The 19228-nt window shown below is 34.3% G+C and overlaps 1 protein-coding gene across 1 annotated transcript; it reads left to right on the top strand.

Moving 5' to 3' along the window:
* Positions 1–1067: 1067 nt before the first annotated feature.
* Positions 1068–17309, top strand: LOC120624929 (ornithine decarboxylase antizyme). Its single transcript, XM_039891751.1, is given in 8 exon segments — positions 1068–1321; positions 10212–10313; positions 11372–11378; positions 11380–11476; positions 11894–12012; positions 12607–12702; positions 13789–13901; positions 14626–17309. Coding segments are annotated over 8 exon segments (789 nt in total). The 5' UTR covers positions 1068–1220; the 3' UTR covers positions 14780–17309.
* The last annotated feature ends 1919 nt before the right edge of the window (positions 17310–19228 follow it).

Raw genomic sequence — 19228 nt, 5'->3', positions numbered from 1 at the left:
TTCGGAACCGGTAAGTTTTAATTAAAGTTAAAGTTGTATCAGAACTGAAAGAATCGATATGAGAATGCGGCGTTCGTAACTACGCAACACTATCGATTAGACTTCAAGTTGTGTGACGTAACGGACGGACGATGTTTTGACTAGCGCATTGTCATGATACGGTTTTACTTTCAGTTTCACGCTGTCTGCTATAAATAATTATGGAAAGTAAAGTTTGAAATTGAATTTGTGATATGATGCTGATATCATAATATTTCTATAAATAAAATTAGGCATCACTGGTTTATTTAATGTGGCGACGTTATACTGCCCTAGTTAAATGACCTGTTTAATCAATCAGATGAGTTTAGGTGATAACTGAAATAGTGGTAAATACCACCGTCATGGCACTCGCACCTACAATAGGAAGCTTTTTATGCATCGAATTATATTTATTTTTTGTTTAGATTACTTTTGTACGTACTGATTGAATTTTTTGTACCAACGAATTCTACGAAACTATTGTCATATTTGAATTATTTAGATGTTTAAATTGAGCTAGGGTAGAGGAGCCTATTTACTTGATAAGTACCTTTAACTAAAGATCTAGCAACATAACGGCTAAGGTTTATTCTTTATATGCCAAATGCGTAATATTTAAATAAAAATTGCATAAACAGTTCATTAGTCTTCAAATCACCTAAATTAGTTGTGTTATTTGTTGAAAAAGGAGCAATATGAATATATTAAAAGCATAACAAGTAATTTATTAAAAGGTAATGAAAAAAGCTTTGTGATTGCAATAACGCTTCATTTATTATATTTTGATAATTGAATATATATTTATTGATGATATCTAAAGTCTTTTGGGAAACAAAAGAAAATACTCAACGTGTATCGGAACGCACGGCTCAATATACGTCACAACCGGCGGCCATAGTGGAAAAGATTATAATGCGGCTAATTGTAGATGTCTACTTGGCGCATAGTAATTCTAAACAAAACTAGTTGTATTTTAAAAAAAGGATTACTCTTTTTGACATTTCTATTATTTTAGTTGTTCTTTTGACTTTATGTGAGGGAATTTAAAGTGACTAATCGTAATTTCATCTCAATCGTTTTCCAATTGTGAAACAGGCGACCTGAGCAAGTGCGTAATTTCGTTGCGATTTCAAATATCCAGCGGTACGACCGTGTTTTTGTTTCCTCGTTTTGAAAAGGCTTAACTACGATTATCCAAGATGACCAAGTTGTTACAACAGTTAAATTTTAGTAGTAGTAATTACTACGATGTCGCCACTACCATCTTGGAACCCGAGACTCCTCAGGTCAAGAAGTACCAGTAAGTCTATTTTAAGTTTTATTCAGCTATATTTCTTTTAAAACACACATGCTTAGAGTATTTTAGTAATATGAAAGGTACCTAAGTAGAGCGTACAAGCGCCGTCCTTGATCTAACTTCATACGTCATCACCCCATCGCTATTCCACTTATTGAAGAAATACCTTCGCTTCTTTATAAAAAAAATGTTGCTATGCATATTTTTTCAAAGTTAAATTTGGAATGTGGAAATAAGTTACCTATATCAAATATGAAAATGGAACAAAAAAAAACTTTTTAGGGCGCCTGACTAATCACAAAGTTTAGCATTGTCGTGGGTTAGTGAGTTAAGGTTATAGGATAAAGGATGCAACTGTTTGGTAGGTATTTTAGTATGTTGTAGGTGCCTGATGCAATAAAATGAAGTTACTGTCAAATTTCAACCTTGTAATGTACTTAGGTCTGAAAAGGTACCTTTCTTGGCACATTTTTGATAACTTCTTTTAATACACCTGCCACAGATTTGGTTTTAGAATTATCTTTTGTATAGAAACTTGTATAACCTTTTGAGGTTATACAAGTTTCTATATAAAAGATTTCATCAGAGTTTGCTCTGTGTATATAGATTATCATATATAACTCCACCAACAAGCATGTAAAGGCCCTTTACTTTTGTATAATCAACAAAATATCTACCTTTGAGAGATTGGACTATATGGTCTACTTCTCTCTAAAGTCTCCTTGTTTGTCAGCACCAGAATGAAATTGGAGCTTCAGGGATTTCCAAGGAAAGTACTGGTGGTTCCCTTGTGATATTAGGGATCCAGGAAAAGTGGTCTCCAGACCTTGTGCACATAGTGTGTATAACAAGTTACTGCTGTACTAGGATTGCATGGTGTAAGCATATTATTCTAAACAGACCATACCTTGATAAAAAACTTTGATCTAATTTTATCTAATGAGATATGTTTAATAGATATTCACGACTGCCTGAAAAATGGGTGGTGTGTTCAGAATACTGTTCTGCAATTGCCTTTAACTGTAGAAATACAAATGTAATCTTTTTTTTAAAAAGCATAAAACATTCCCCGAGATGTTTAAAGATGCTAGTTGTTACAGTTAGTTTTAAAGGGAAGTCAATAGCAATCACAGTGGATTGACAATGGTCAGTGATACAGGGACCTAGTAGACTTAAATTGCCTCTACTCCCAGAAGAACTATGCACTCTGGATGGCAGACATATTAACTATCTAAATCACTGGGTTACAGATACATATATATATACAGACTTTCAAGTGTATATAGGTACCTTAATATATTAGTATGGCATTGATCTATGAAAACATAACTAGTACCCCATTTTTATATGATGTAAAACCCCCCATTTTAAACTCATAAGAGACTAAACAACTTGCAGTTAATATTTGTTCTAGTAAATGTAACACTAGTACTTCATTCCCTGCATAGATGCTTCCCCATGAAGATAAGATTGAATAAAATCTCCATTTTAATTCTGCATTATGAAATATAGTATAGGCGGGGAAATGGTGTGGCTTACTTGCTGCACATGACACCCCTTTGGATCAGTTAGTATGTATGCAACCGATAGTATGGTGTTAAAGATGAATATTGCTTGCATCTTAGTCTAGGTAAATATAATATGAATTATGTACCACAGATGGGAGTGAATTTCAAGTTATAATCAAGTATTGTGGAAGAGAGATGTTTGTACTGATTCTATGAGTATAATTGACATAATATATTCTTATACAAGTTATATTTCATTTGTCATCCAAATAATTTGAGGTTACCTCTTAGGTTAACAATGATATATTAGAATGATAATGAGGTAGTAACAATGTGTTACTTCAGAGCAGAAGTTTATGAAATCTTTAGTCACAGATATCCATAACCCAATTCCACTTGAAAATATGAAGATATGAAGTTTTGTAGGAAAACCCAATGCATACCTGTATAATATATAACATATCTTTTCATTATTGTTAATAGAAAATATGTAAAAACAATATTAATTTACATAAAGTCAAATAATCTTTCTTCAATTTGCATTTGTTTTTGAACACAAATTTTCTTTTACTATTCATAAAACATATTGTATACTAAAAAGTAACAAAAATATCATTTTCAGTGATAAGGCACACTAAGTACTTTCATTGTTTCATTTCTCTCATAAGCTTCTTTGTGTTTCATTGCAATACAGTTGTCCTACAACATTTTACATCTATCTAATTATATATATATATTGTACAAAAATTTCCATAAAATTCATATTGCACATACCTAAGTAATTTACAATTTGAAGAAATTATATATATATATATATACTATTATATTATATATATATATATATATATATATATATATACATAAATATAAATAATTATAAGGAGTACCTTTTGATATGAATGTAATGCAATGATAGTGGACATGATTACAGAATATATACCTATCACATGAACACACTTCGCATTCATAACAATGGAATCACGCGTCACAAGACATGAAATAAAGTCTAATTTACTATAATACTTCACAATCTATAGGTCATTCGTCAAAATGTATTAAGTTTCGTCAAGGCAAAATTTGTTTTAAATTTGCTGTCACAAGGTTGTAAATTGAACGTAGGTACGGGCGGTCGTATGTTGTCTCATTAATAAAGAATTGACCTTGCAAATTGCAAGATCTAGAATGTTTTATACGTAGGTAGGTAGGTAGGTATAGGCTGGGTATAGCTATGAAAGCACGTTGGTACGGTAATTTGAAATGTTTTTTAAATTTGTTGGCGCATTATGAAAGTAAGATATAGTCCGTTCACTAAAATTAGTCCTCTGTATAAGATGCGAGACAAGTTATAGTGAATGGACTGTAACAGTAATTTTTTCCGAATTCGACATAGGATATGCGGCCAAATTTAATGTCTATCCGTAGTAATGCTCGGAAGGCCGAGCAATACCAGAAAAATGTACTTTGTACGACTTATACCTACTACTTCGAAGCTGTAACAATTTATATTTCTACCACAATAGGTACCTACCTAGTTTGAAAACTTTTGACGCGATGTTTAGAATTTCCAAAACATTTTTCCATTTGAACGATATTATGGAAGGTATTCCATAATATGAAAAATAACATCGGGCTAGAGCTCTCCAGGTTCCAAAGGGTTTCGACAGCGCAATAATAGTTTATATGTACCTATTTACTTCTCTGTAAATAAATCCCTGCGAATGAGTATATGTCTGTTTGTTTCTTAGCTATTTTACACTCTACTACTACTCCGAATTGGATAAAATTTGGCAACTAATATAGTTGGCATCCTTGAGGATACATAGGATTCTTTTTATCCTGCGGAAATAACGCTGTTTCTACTTGACCTAAAACCGTTAAGTAGAAACAGCTAGTAAATAGTAATTTCTTTAAATTTAAAAAAAAAACTAAATACATATCAATAACGCCTTCGTGATAGTAATGTCCTTTTATCGATGAGTCACAGTTCGAGATTTTAAAAAACAACAGCTGTTGTCGGCCATTTGTAAAACATTGACTATAGATAATCGCGTCCAACCCAAATAAACAATGGTCACGTGCTGAGTTGGCGCGAAAATTGTTTACATTTATTTTTAATACAGCTTACGAGTGCTGAATTCCTAAGCTAGGATACCTTTAAACCGATTTCAAAAAAGGAGATTATCAATTGGAATACCAGCGCACTAAAAAAATTTTCAAAAAAATCATAGCCACTCGGTAAGGATTCCATCGATACTTAGTTAGTTACTTAGGTATAGATGGAATCCATTCCGAGTGTCACATATATACATCCTATTATGTTTAGGCAATTAAGTTTACACGCCGTTTTGGGCAGTCATGTAATAAAATATACACGCATTCACACCTCGCACCATGACACCGTTATCCACGAACAAAGGGTGCAGGCCTCTCTCATCACTAAAAGAGAGAGGGATTCACTGCCTATTCCCCCGTAAACAATGCGGGTGGTATTAATTATAACATGTTAGCGATAAAATAAATAAATAATAATAAATAAATATACTAAGACAATACACACATCGCCACCTAGCCCCAAAGTAAGCGTAGCTTGTGTTATGGGTACTAGGACGACTGTTGAATATTTTTATGAATAATATACATACATACTTAGAATATACGTATAAACAACCAGACACTGAAAAACATTCATGCCCATCATACGAACATTTTCCAGTAGTGGGAATCGAACCCAAGGCCTTGGGCTCAGAAAGCAGGGACGCTGCAAACAGCGCCAATCGGCCGTCTTAAAAATCGGTACCGACGCTTTACCGACCCGGTGGTGGATTTTATGTCTCAAATCTCAGATGAGAATTTTCGTCAAAGGAAATCCCTTTTGGTCATAGTTGTTTACCCGACAAAATACAGTTATGAACAAAGTATGTAATCCGCCATTTTGTGTCGGCGGCCATCTTGAACCGATTTTCATCAAACAGCTAAGAACACTCCCGGGTAATTACACCCGTCACCCTTCCACACACACAAACACACAGTCGTTTTTGCGTGGGTGATGACAAACCGAACTACTAAACCGATTTTGACCAAATTTCTGAGATCAGATTTCTTTTATTTACATAGAATATAAGTAACGGAGTTTTTTTATCTTGACGCCATGAATCGAAACCAGGACATCCTACTTATAGGACATCCATCGCTCGCCTCGCCTCAACGCCAGGTAGTTCGACAAACAAAGTGCCAAGGTAAAATAAAAAATTGAACTTAATAAAAGGAGTTTTTAACGTAGTCTGCCGTGGCCATGGCGATTTTTATCTCGCATTTACTGCGCAGTTATAAGCCCCAACAATGGAAAATTCCCGAACAGCAACGAGTCTTAACAAATCTAATAAATATGAGACGGTACTCCACGTCGACAATAGCTGCAATCAAACATACTAATCTAAGTACATACAATTGTCTCCATTTGTTATCGCTTCATACGTAAGTACAAAACGTATGTAGATATCTATGTATATTATGCTAATAATAAAGTAGTTTAGGTGTCATTTCTTTTTTGTAGATACCTACGCGTTTTCACTTGTAGATACCTACACTTCTGAAATTTGAAAAAAAATTGATAGCATAATCCTTTAGAAAGGATACGTAAGACTATATATTAATGGATTATGGATGGAGGCTTTATATTTTTCATTTTTTATCCGTAACGGGGACAAGTGAGGGTCATCCGTTACTAAGTCCATAAATGTTAAGATATTTATCAAGTTATATCCACCAAGACTATAATTATTTTATTTGAAAGAAAGAAAAAAAGTTTGATTTATACATTGCGCCTCTACTTAATTATCGTTTATGAGATACAGCTTGGTGACAGACAGACAGGACGGCGCAGGCATACTAATAGGGTCACTTTGGCAGGCTTCGGGTTAAAAATATTATTATTATACATTAAAAACTTAATTTAATATTAATATTTTTTAATTTAATATTAATATTATACATTAAAAATTCAATGAAACTTCACTTTATTCTATTTGTGATAAGTAGTTTAGTCACAAATAGTCCATAAGTGCCAGGGCAATATAATGTTTACAGAGTGTTTACAGTAACGACTGCCAAAATATTCCGTGGCTTTCACTTGGCATATCTAGATGAGTACGTAATTTATTGTTTGTTTGAAGAATAACAAATCTCTTAGGGCCTTTGCACATGTCGTGATTTACATGCGCAATCGACTCGCGTTCGACGATTCGCTAATTATTTTACACAACTTCCTGGCGCAGCGGTGAACGCTATGGTTTAAGAGGGACGTCCCGAATTTGATCCTCGGAAGGGGCCCTTCAGTAAATGGATTTTATCGGTCTCTACCGATAAATGAGAATGCCACGCCATTTAAGCGTTCCGGTGCGATGTCACGTAGAAACCGATTAGAGGAATGTATTTTAATTTTAATACACAAGCTATAGCAACTATAGCACAAGCTATAGCAGCAAAGCCACAATAACAGGATAGCCCGCTAGCCGTTCTAGTCCATTTAGACTGCATTATCACTTACCGGCCGCGTTATTGCAGTCAAGGGCTAACTTGTAGTGGAATGAAAAAAAGCATTTAATAGGTACCTTACCTACAGCCAGAGTGTGCCCCAGAGGTGTTCTGTGGGGTGTAGGTGGTCGGCAGGGTGATAACGTATCTATGAGCTTGGGCCATCAATTATTAAACGACTTCTAAAATAATCCAATGCTTTCATCTGGCATATCCAGATGAATACGTAAATTGTTTGTTTGAAAAACTTCTTATCATTTAGGGCTCTAGCACACGTCGAGATTTAAACACGCAATCGAGCCGCGATTGGCACGATAATTTGATTCGACATACAAGTGACAAATACTATAATTATAGCTAAAATTAGTATAAAAACAAATACCAGAGAGATTGAATGTTCACAGTAAGGAATGCCAAATAAGTGGATATCACTTGCCATATCTATGAATATATACGGTACGTAATTAAAAAATATTAAAAGGCTTAGAGCCTTTGCACATAGCGAGATATGCTCGCGCAATAGACGCGCGGTCAACACAAGTTCGATAATCTGATTTAGCTTATTAGTGTATAGCGTTTATAATATACCAAATAATAACTCTTAAGAATCCTGTGGGCACTGTTTGTTTTCTGGGATAATAAGTTATGGAGTTAGTTTATGTTCTCTCAGTTCTATCAAATAACAATCCCAAAAATCAAAATGATCGGTTGCTTAGTTAGGGCGCGAAGTAAGAATCACTTGATAAAAACCTTCATATGAAAAACAGAAACACATAAATCCTGCACCTTCCATCCAGAGGTCCTTAAGGTTAGTTGCCGGATAACAAAAATGTTTGATTTGATAACTTGAACTGTATCTTTATTCTAACTCCTATTTTGGTATCTCCAATTTAAATGTGGAATTTAAAAATGGAACTTTCTTTTACCATTCCATCCCATCCGCGGAAAGATTGTACAAAAGTGATTTCTTGTCTATGTCTAACTTAGACATTTCAAGCATAAAGAGAGCTTAGCTTAATAATAAAAATTTTCGCTAACACTATCACTATTTTGAAGGTGGTTCCAAAAATTGCTGCTAGGGCTTTTTACAATCATCTAACCTTGATTTTTCTCCCTTAGTGGCTTTAAAAAGATCCTATTTTCTTAATTTCAGGTTTACAGGCTTTAAATAACAAAAAAAACAGCTAAGATTCATCACCTAAATAGTCGATACTTCTAGATTGTTTTACGTTTAGGCATATAGGCCACAAGGTTCCATAGTGGTTGTCTATGTTAGGCTCAACCGTTAACACCGAATTTGATAAAAGAAAATAAGCTATCTTGCATCGACAGAGAATCCCACTGAATTGAAAAAACGCCTTTGTTGGCACGGCTTTATAGCTACTCTCAGCGAACTTTTGCATAGATAAAGCATACGAGCTGGAAGACGGACAAAGAATACTTTTTATTCTCGAAAACAACAATTTCCCGCGAGACTTCTGAATAACTGAAATAGATTCGGACAGTCTCGGGCAACAGCTAGCAGCTAGTCTTAATAAGTAACACTTGAACCTGAAAAGTGAATGGAACAATTTGGCATCTAAATCCATTTCTCCGACATTTTGGGTCGGCATTTGTATAATCTCGCCAATGTTTCTATTGGCTATACAAAATATCTTTTGTCTTTTACGCCGTAACTTGTCTATTTTTATAATTTGGCAAGGTCTTCGATTTGTATCCAGATGGGTTTTAGCATCAGTGTGAATCAAGACTCCTTTTTAATCGGACAAGATCTTTAAACATACAACGACAGTTCAAAAAATAATCTCCAAAATAATATGCTGTATATGGCATACAACATACGGATTGTATATCGAAAAATCCCAGTAAAGAATAGATTAAAACTTCTGTGATTTATTTAAATTTTTAAACACTTAAAACATTCCATTTTAATGTGATATTTCAAGTGTGTTTTTACGTATTTATTTATTGTGATTTTTATATAATACTAACATATTTACAAAATACCAGCTATTTAGTCATATTCAATTAGACTGTAAATACGTACAGACTTGAGTTTTTGTTTTGTTCTTGACTGTTTGACTTTGTTTTCGGAATAAAATTCCAAAAAAACAATGGTTGTCAAACTTATCAGGTAAGACCAAATTACTAATTCATTCGCCTTTTCCAAGGTTATATTAAACTTGTCGGATTAAAAAAAAATTAAGATTTTTTAGATTTTCGCAAACAAAATTGAAGGATTGATTTTATTTTTCAAGTTTTAATGAGAATTAAATTTGTCAAATTTTGAATAAACAAACTGCCCAAAATATCATAGTTACAAAAGTTATTCGGCATCGGCCCACTGCAGGGCACGGTTTCTTCTCAGTTAGTCCGTCCACCACGCTGACCAGGTGCGTTATGGTAGAATGCAAACGTCCTTGAGAATGTTATGGAGAAACTTCAGGCATGCCGGTCTCCACGTTTCCAACCGATGTATTCCTTCACCGTTACAACGAGTGTTATTTGGTTTGCTTAAATTAAAAAAAAAACAAGCTTCTGAAAGAAATTTTATACCAACTATACAGTAGAATTTACCTAATATACGATAGAAATATACTAAATCTGCGTAGGTTTTTCGAGTGTGTTGATGCGTGATGTTATTTTGTGCAATTGCGTAAACAATGTATATTTTCGCAATGATGGTGGTTGCTGTAATTTGTTGAAAAGTTCCGCCTACCGCTGTGTGTCTCCTCCTAAACTCTTTACCAGTTCTGTATTAAATTTAAATTATTGCAAATCCGTCTATAAATGACGGGAGTTTTGCCCAAAAAAAAGATAGTCTGCAAATTTTTGTGTTTGTTTGCTTGCAGTGGCGACGGCGCGTCTTTGAGCGCTGCCGGCAGCAAGCGCTCGGCTTTGTCGGCTTCCGACGCCGAGTGTTTCTCGCTGTGCCTGGGCGCCGGGCCTCTGTGGTAAGTAGTTTCAAATCTATAGATTTTTGTAAAATTGTTGTGTTTTCTGTAAAAAAAATTGTCGTCGTAATTACAGCCGCGTTTACACTACTGATTTTATTTTCGATATCCGTCCTCTTGCCGCTGGTATCGTACGAGGCGATTAAGGGAATATAACGGAGAGTGGCAGCATGCTTTGTGCTACTACTGCCAGAGATCACCGAACCATTTGCCCATCAAAATTCATTTATTTCAAATAGGCTTAATATAAGCACTTTTGAAACGTCGAGTAGGTATATCTGTTTGTAGTGACTACCACCGGTTCGGAAGGCAGATTCTACTGAGTAGAAGCCGGCAAGAAACTCAGCAGTTGCTCTTTTCCAACATCATTTTACAATTTATCAATAATCAATTTCATCGTGGTGATTATAGATAGGCAAATCCATAGGCTTTTAGTCCAGCAGTCGATTGTTTATAAGACATTGATGAGGATAGTCTATAAGAATTTAGATTAGTTTATAAGTCTAGAATATCAGATGGACATCTGATATTGACCCTTTTTAAAAATACAGATACATGTGACGTCCGTCTTCTTTTATCTTGAATATTTTGCCGAATATTCGGTCAATCATAATCATCAATCTATAGCCTATACCAGTGCTCTGCTTGCACTAAAGCCCAACGGGAGTATTTTTCCATTAGTACCACGCAGCTGTTTTGACACTATAAATTTACTTTCAATATCGATTCGTTTGTTTAAAAAAAATACAATCTTCCATCTTCGACATCATATATTTATCGGTTAAACATCATAAAAGTACAGCAAAGGTTTTTCCTACGGGAGGGTTAGTCTATATTCACCAAGCTGGACAGACGGGTTGGGGTTAGATGATAAAGGTAGCACCGAGGATTCCCGAGGACTGCCGTTCTGCTTTATTCTTCCGTAAATTTGATCAAACGTTTGGCAAATATTCGGCTAAAATTAAACCGAATATTCGGTTGAACGTAGACCGGATATTCAGCTTAGCTCGTCGGATTCGGCTTAATAACTGTAATTTATCTGTGGCTGTTCCTGTCAGGTGGTCCTGATGTCCCTGCTCACGGCTCAGCACCGCCCGGAGGGGTGAGCAGCGGGGCCGCGAGCCCCGCAACACCGTCCACCCCCATCCACGACGACAACAACCGTGAGTGCAACATTTTTTTATGTTTCCGTATTGTATTGGTGCCAACGGGAACCGATTACTAAGCCTCCCCCGTGCGCCTATCGGTCAGTCCGTCCGTATGTCTGTCGTTTCGTAACGGAAACGTAGATAAACAACCATAAAAACATACAAACAAACATACAGGTGAAGTTAAGTTAGTTGAGAGTTGACTGGTAATTTCTGCTGTTAATCAGCAATTTTTGCGATGCTGTGTTCCGATCTGAAGGGCGTGGTTGCTGGTGTAATTACAGGCATATGAGGCTAAACACAGGAAATGATGCTCTGTTTATACACGATGGTTTTCTATTTAGATCCGGTGAGATATCTTCATGACCTATCAACTATAACTGTGAAAAAAAGCTGGACGTGAATCACATAATGGTTTTATTCGTGTTGCAGGCGACTTGTTAAGCGCCTTACTATGGGCCAGCGCCAGTTCCTTGAGCAGCAGCGCCGAAAGCCTCGCCACCGAGGCCTCGCAGACCCATCCCGCGCTACACCCGCAGAGGAGAGAAGCGGTATGTTCATCCCCGATTGCCACTCACAATCCAGTTCATCCCTTAGTTTCATCCATAATACACTTAATCAAGTTTTTCTTGCCATAACGCAGTTCATTCCCAAGTGTCTCTTATTATAGGTTCACTTCAAACTATAGGGCACCTTATAGGTAAACTTCAAAGCTAAATTTCGCCCACAATACACTACATCCGCAACTTTTATTAAAAATACAGCTGTTTATTACCATGTTTCACCGATAATAAACTTCCATATATCATGTAGGTAAAATCTGTCGGAATCTTATTATTACTAAAATGAAATATTTTGCCTTCAGTATAAAAAAACTGTATTAAAATCGGTCAAAAAGACAAACAAATCTTGCCGCTTTATAATTATTTCTATGCAAATAACTTATAATATATGTGTACTTATTGATTGCTATTTCTGATATTAAACACACACACACAGAATATTTTTTTTGTGATTAGACCACCAACTAAAATACGTTACTAACTCAAGACTGAGACAAAATAAAGTACTCCCTAACAGTTTGTATTACCAGAATTTTATAGAGTTACGAGGTGGGATAGTTTTTTAATATTTTTTTATTACAGGTAATAAGCAAGATCCTCGAGCGCAAAGACCGCCAGCCAGTGAAGATTGACTTTAAGATATTCCTCACTGAGAACACGATCACTCGCTGGGAAGCTGTGAGTGGATAAAATTATTTATTACTTTGGGTTTTCAAATATTAATTGTTCCTTTCCTAAAAAACATAAAATTTTGTTAACATCGGTTTTGAGTTAAGCTGCTGTTATTATTCTGGGAGCTATCATCCGATAAAAAATATTCTCCAGAAATCGGCATAAAATATTCTTTGTCAAACCAGTTATCGATTAAATGTTTTGTAAAATAACTTCAAATTAACGCGCTATATTTCTGAAAGCTTAAAGCGCGATTGCTTAATGCTTTTGATCTATTTTATGTACAACGTGTAAATGAAAATCGAAATTATACTTCACAGGCTGTAGAGAGGTATATAATGTGCTATCTCTAAGACTTGTACATAATAAGAAAGGAAGAGATCGCTATGCAGCGATAAGGCCGCCAAATTGTATACTTTTTGTTAAATTTTTACTTATAATTTGTTAAGTTTATGTGGTGTACAATAAAAGTGTATTCATTCATTCACTTATCTGTCAAACCTAAAAACTAATTGTTTTTGAGTATACCACTACCATAGTTTTTACAATACAGCCCTTTTTTTCATGCAAAATTAAAGTCATGAGACTCCTGTTACTTTACTAGTTACGTGATGCATAGCGTAGGTACTATGCACGTGTCGGTCTTTTATCTTCAATAGGGTTTCCATAAGTAAACACTTAGAATGTTATGAATTCGTTTGTTAGGAAATATAAAGATGCTTCATTACAGGGTGATTGCCTTATGAAATATACTTAAGCATCCTCCAATATCATTTCGTAATTACGGTACACGTTGTATATATATATTCAAATGAGTGCATAATTTCACTTTTCTTATGTTAATATCAGTGGGCGCGGAAAATTACAGACAGGTCTGAATTTTTATATCGATAAACCAGACCTGCGAATGATTTCTGCGAAGCGAAATCGAAGTAGAAACGGTCTCTCAAATTAACTGGTTGAATAAACGAAACCGAGAGTCACGATCGAAATTATTCTTATACAAACCTGTTTGAATTTTTTTCCCGTTACCTAGGTGTTGTTGTGATTGACATAATAAATGTTGAAGATTGACATAATGAATGTTTGCAGGTGGTCAAAGGCGGTACCATCTATCTGCGCGTGCCGGGTGTACTCCAGGCTGGCAGCAAGGAAAGCTTCATGCTTCTCCTGGACTTTGCTGAAGAGCGTCTCGGTTGCACCAAGTGAGTATTTTAATATTTGCTCGTTATAAAAAATACTCTCTCTGACAGACTTTAAAAAAAGGATCATAAAACAACAAACAAACGTTTCCAAACAAACAAATAAAATTTATAAGTGTATATAGTGTAATTTATAAATGTTTACTGTGTTCTTTGTTAAGTGTATGTATGCATGTATAATGTATATATATAGTTAATTCGTCTTAAAACTTAAACAATCTATTTATAACTTGATAGTATGATTAAAACATATTAATAAATAATTAAACAAAAAATCTCTTTAAGATAAATTTGTGTTTGTTTTTTTTTTACACGTGTTTTGTTCTATTATCAAAAATGCTTTGCACTTTAAATAAATGAAAATATTATTGTAAGACAAGTTCAAAATACCCAGTATTATGTATATTGGTCCACGTATTTCGGTTGTGGTGGAGTGGACGGTGGGAGTTCACCTTAGCTATTTAAATATTTGTGGTGTAATAACTAATGTACATAATAAGTTAATTAAGGCGTTTTGTTTGTAAAAAAAACTAGTTCTCAATTATATTTCTACAGATTAAAGAATTTTATAAAGTTACTGAGATGTGTGTGGAGAAACACAACACTCGCTTTTTTTTATACTAAAAACACATAATACATAATTATAGAAATTAATATATAGGTACTATTTTTATACATAATTGCCAAAAAAATAATAAACCTCATATTCTAATTTTTATCTTTCCAGCTGCATAATCTGCGTCCTCAAGGACCGCTCTGATCGGGCGACACTGCTGCGCACTTTCATGTTCATGGGATTCCAAGTTCTGCCACCCAACTCACCGCTTATGCAAGAGATCAATAACCCAGAATACATTTTCTTGCACTACAACATGCAATAACTGTCTTCGGTGTTGCCATGTAGCGATTTTCTACCATTATAGTAGCTTTTTCGGCACATCACGTTTTTTTTTGCATTAATTTCTCATATTAGATTGTCACTAGTGGTAGTATTTTTCCCATTTAGCGTGGGATAAAGACAAGTAGGCGAATACTAGTGGCTATAATTTGGTATCGCCGAAGACAACGACCGCATACTGTAGCGCCACTACTGTATTTTGGTCCCAAATTCAAATTACTTTTTTGACCCAAAACCACTTCATCCGTTAATATTCTAGTGGCGTTGCAGTAAACGGTCATTCATGTGACAGCCAAATTTAACAATATTTCTTTTTTACTAAGTAGTTTTTCAGAGCTGTCATAAGTATTGCATTAATAAAAAAATACAGTATTCTATTGCACTTTTTCATGTAAAATCACTTGGCTTGCATAGTGGTAAGGCGCCAACAAGTCTCTTTTATAGTATTTAGATTTTAGTATATTCTTATTATTGTAGAAACTCGTGTTTTTATAGATTTTATTCCTTAACACAAAGGGCTCAAAATCACCCATGAATCAATTAAAAATAAAGCCCAAAGAAGATACAAACACTATGTTGTTAGACTTGATTCTGGAGCAAAATCATACAAAGCACGAGTTAGTAGTAGTAATTTTTTTTCTACGATGTCAGCTTTGAAATCTTCGCTTTTCGTGTCACGACTTTTTGCGATTCAAAACTGGCGTGGTAGAAATTTTCATAATTTTTTTCTTAACTTGAATTATATTATTATTGTACCTATCGGAAAGTATATGTCGTCGTGTAAGTTCACCCATTCCGGGGTAGAGCCCGAAAAATTAAAAAAAAAATATATAAAAATAAAAAAAAGTAAAAAAAATGTTTTAATTATAATAAAAAGTTCCCAGACACATTTATACATTTAAAAAAATAGTATTTTTTGACGTACGTTCGCCGATTTTTTGTAACAATAAAAAAATTAACACCTACTTTTTTAATATCTTAGCTGTGTACTGCATTTTGTATATAGGATAACTTAGATCGGCGTGTGTACGTATTAAGTTTTCACGAGTTTATAATCACACTTTATTGGGAATGTAAAGACGTTTGCACATTAAAGATCTGATCAAACAGGCAAATACCGCATTGGAAGAGGCACGCTCTTTTGAGCGATTCGCTCGCTCGGTTAGCCTCAAACAGCCGCGACTTACCGCGTCTTATTCTTGACTTCTAGAGGAATGTCTCTCAACTTAAAGAAGTTTTACTGTTACCAAAAGCAAAAGATGTGGCGTCGCGTTTAAATTTCGTGTCAGTTTGAAAACGCCCATACGAGTTAGATGACATAATCGGCGCGAGCGATTTCCGCCCCACGTCCTGCGCGCATTCTCCTCAGTTTGAACATAGCTTAGTTCGGAGGTATTAATAGAAAATACAAAAATAACAGTATTATGTGCAGACAGCCTTACACTGTGACCTAACACCTAAAAAAAAATATAACTTAGCAAGTAAGCGGTTTGTGTTTAATTCCTTTATATTATATTATAATTATAATCTAACGCTTTATTTTATGTTTTTTTTTCATTTCTGTATTAAAATTGAATTTTCTTTCCAATAAACTTATTTCCAATAATCAAATCGTTTCAATATTTATTATATTATTCATATTAAACTATTTTTTTTTAAATAAAAAATGAACCCCCAAACAGAACTTGCAATAGTATAGTTTATATATACTTAACCAATAAAAACATGTAATGTATATTTTACTTGAAAAAAAAAAACATAAACTAAAGCGTCACTTGAATCATATTATAAGTAATCTTATACTTTACTTTATTCTAGTAACGATTACTTGTAAGATATTTTAAGTAACGATAGATTTTCTCACTGGCCCCTCATGTCATAGAGCAAATAGTGCTACTAGAAGTTTCTGTAATAATAATTATCGACCTAGCATTTATTTGTTTTGATTAATTAATTACTATTTGATTTAACCATTACGGAAATTATAATCTAAAATTATTCATTCACTATTAAAAAATGTCTACGAAATAAAATTGACACTAGCATTCAGTTGCAAGACGTGTTGTATGCCCTTTGAAGGGTTGCTATATTTTAACACTCAAAATTTAAATTAATCTTATCTTAAAAAACTACTATCGATAATGTATTCGAGTCTTGTTGTGTACCTTCACTCAATTCAAACAGTATTGATTAAAACTACTTGTTAAGTTGTCATTTGTTAGTCTGTTTCTTCTGTTGGAAAATAATAAATCCTAAGGCTGTGGATAGAAACCGATCAGGGATATGGGTTTAATACGTGTTATTATAATACATACTAAAATAAGTTTGAACTCATAAACAGATGTTACAAACAACGGGAGCTCCGTTTGAATTATTTGTTCTATGACTATAATTGCAATTTTGCAGTATTTAGTTAAGTATTACTTATTTCCAGGGGCCGTGTGAATAGTTTTAGTTGGTAAGTTTAATGAAATACTTAATGGAAAAAAAAAATTAAAAAGTAATATTAATCACTGAGTGTTTTATTTACCGTTCAAGCCGCCAATCTTTATTTAGTTTTCAGAATGGCCGTCATTAATTCCATCATCATCAGCAAAAGTTCAAGTAACTTTTGTCGACTGTGAGAGATTTAGTATTTGCTTAAGATTGTACAGTGCTAATTTCGCTTTTTATAGTTTCATAATCGTATTAATAAACAGACTATAAAAAACTGGTCATAGCCCTATGCGCTTAATTCAAGTCTGTCTACACACGGAGTGCATTAGAACTGCTTACCAGCTGCAAGATTGCGTTTTATGTACAGTTGGCATAGCTGTAAAACAACTATGCAGTCGGCTTGTAATCGGTTTGCAGTTATAGTCTTAGGTATATAGAAATGTCCTAAGACAAGTGCCGCTAGATATATGGCAACGTCGCTAGTCTGGACATCAGTCATAGTCTTCACAAAATTTAAAAATTCGAAATTCATTTATTTCAAGTAGGCCTAATATAAGCACTTTTGAAACGTCAAGTCTGTCTATTTGTGTATAATTTAGTGTATTCTTCAACGTTGCCCGAATAAGTCGTGTTATAGCTGCCGAATAATAATAAATAATTTTGCCTTTAAATCATACAAAAAAAAACCGTGGTAGTTGGGAATTAGTTGCAACAAAAATAAAGTGCTCCATCGTAGGAGTCGAAGAAGAATGGATCTATGCCATTTTGTTGTGATGTCCACCACAAAAGGCACGGCAATCTTTTCTCATAGTTAAAGTATGATTGCCGCTCAAAAACGCGTCTGCCGGTAAAATCCTCTTGCGAGAAAGAGACAAACGTCAAATACCACTCACTGTCATTTTGCTTTTGTGTCCAATTGATTAATGCCATTTTGAATCTGTAAGTGTTATGCTGTAAAACGACTGTTCAAGGAACTAAAATTGGACTTAAAATAAAACCATTTTATGATTGGATATGTGTCAGATAGAGAAAGTAAACAGGAAGTTGGTTCGACCAGTAGATTTAATCTGAGATCCAAATAGAAAAAAGTGACATTTTACGGATATCAAATAACCGGTAATAATGCCCGCTATACACCACCCAATTAACAAACGATATCATTTCTTAAAGCATGGGCTGAAAAAGCTACAACATTAACACAAAAAAATACTAACTAAAGTTTGAAAATGTTCCACCTAAAAAGAAAAGGAAAAATGGCTATGCTAACAGATTCATTACAAAGAAATTGATCCTTGACTATAAGGAAAGAATGAATGTGAAGAAAGGAAAGAATGTTCAATCAAATTGGTACGAAAAAAATTATGTTATCAGATTGATAACAAAAAATGTAGCATACTCTTTGACTATAAGGAAGCTTGTCGGAATCATGTCCCCATCTTTATAATGAGATAGGAAAAAAAAATTAAAATAACACTTTTTCATAAAAAGAATAAAGTTCTTAATATGTGTGATTGATAACAAATCAATGTTTTTACATCAGTATAATTTACTTTTGAACAGGTGCACAACTTACGAGAATGAAATAGGATACCTATTTATTTCAATACTCTATATTAGGCAACAACAACAACTATAATATGCCTAGTGCTATCCCTTTCATTGCGTTCTATTTGAAAAAGGATAGTAAGTACCCTCAGATGAAGGAACTACTGTAGCTAAGTTCCCTTTTTAAACTTTTGTAGCTAAGCTATTAATATACAAGAGAATTAGAACTATTGTTGATTCATATTATTAAGTTTGGCCATAAATAATGTTTTGCTAAAAAGATATATAAATTATTTACTTTGGGACCGTGGGGTCCGGAGGCAAGAGCCCTTTTCAAAGAATTATCGAGTCTACTGGTGATCCTAGAGCGGGCAGTCACCTTGGCCAACGAAAAAGTTTGGCCATCCAAATGGCAATGCTGCCAGCATCTTAGGAACTGTGCCTCGCTGCG

The sequence above is a fragment of the Pararge aegeria genome, chromosome 7 (genome assembly GCF_905163445.1).
Source record: "Pararge aegeria chromosome 7, ilParAegt1.1, whole genome shotgun sequence".
NCBI classification, from domain to species: Eukaryota; Metazoa; Arthropoda; class Insecta; order Lepidoptera; family Nymphalidae; genus Pararge; species Pararge aegeria.
This window is presented reverse-complemented; position numbering and strand designations above follow the sequence as displayed.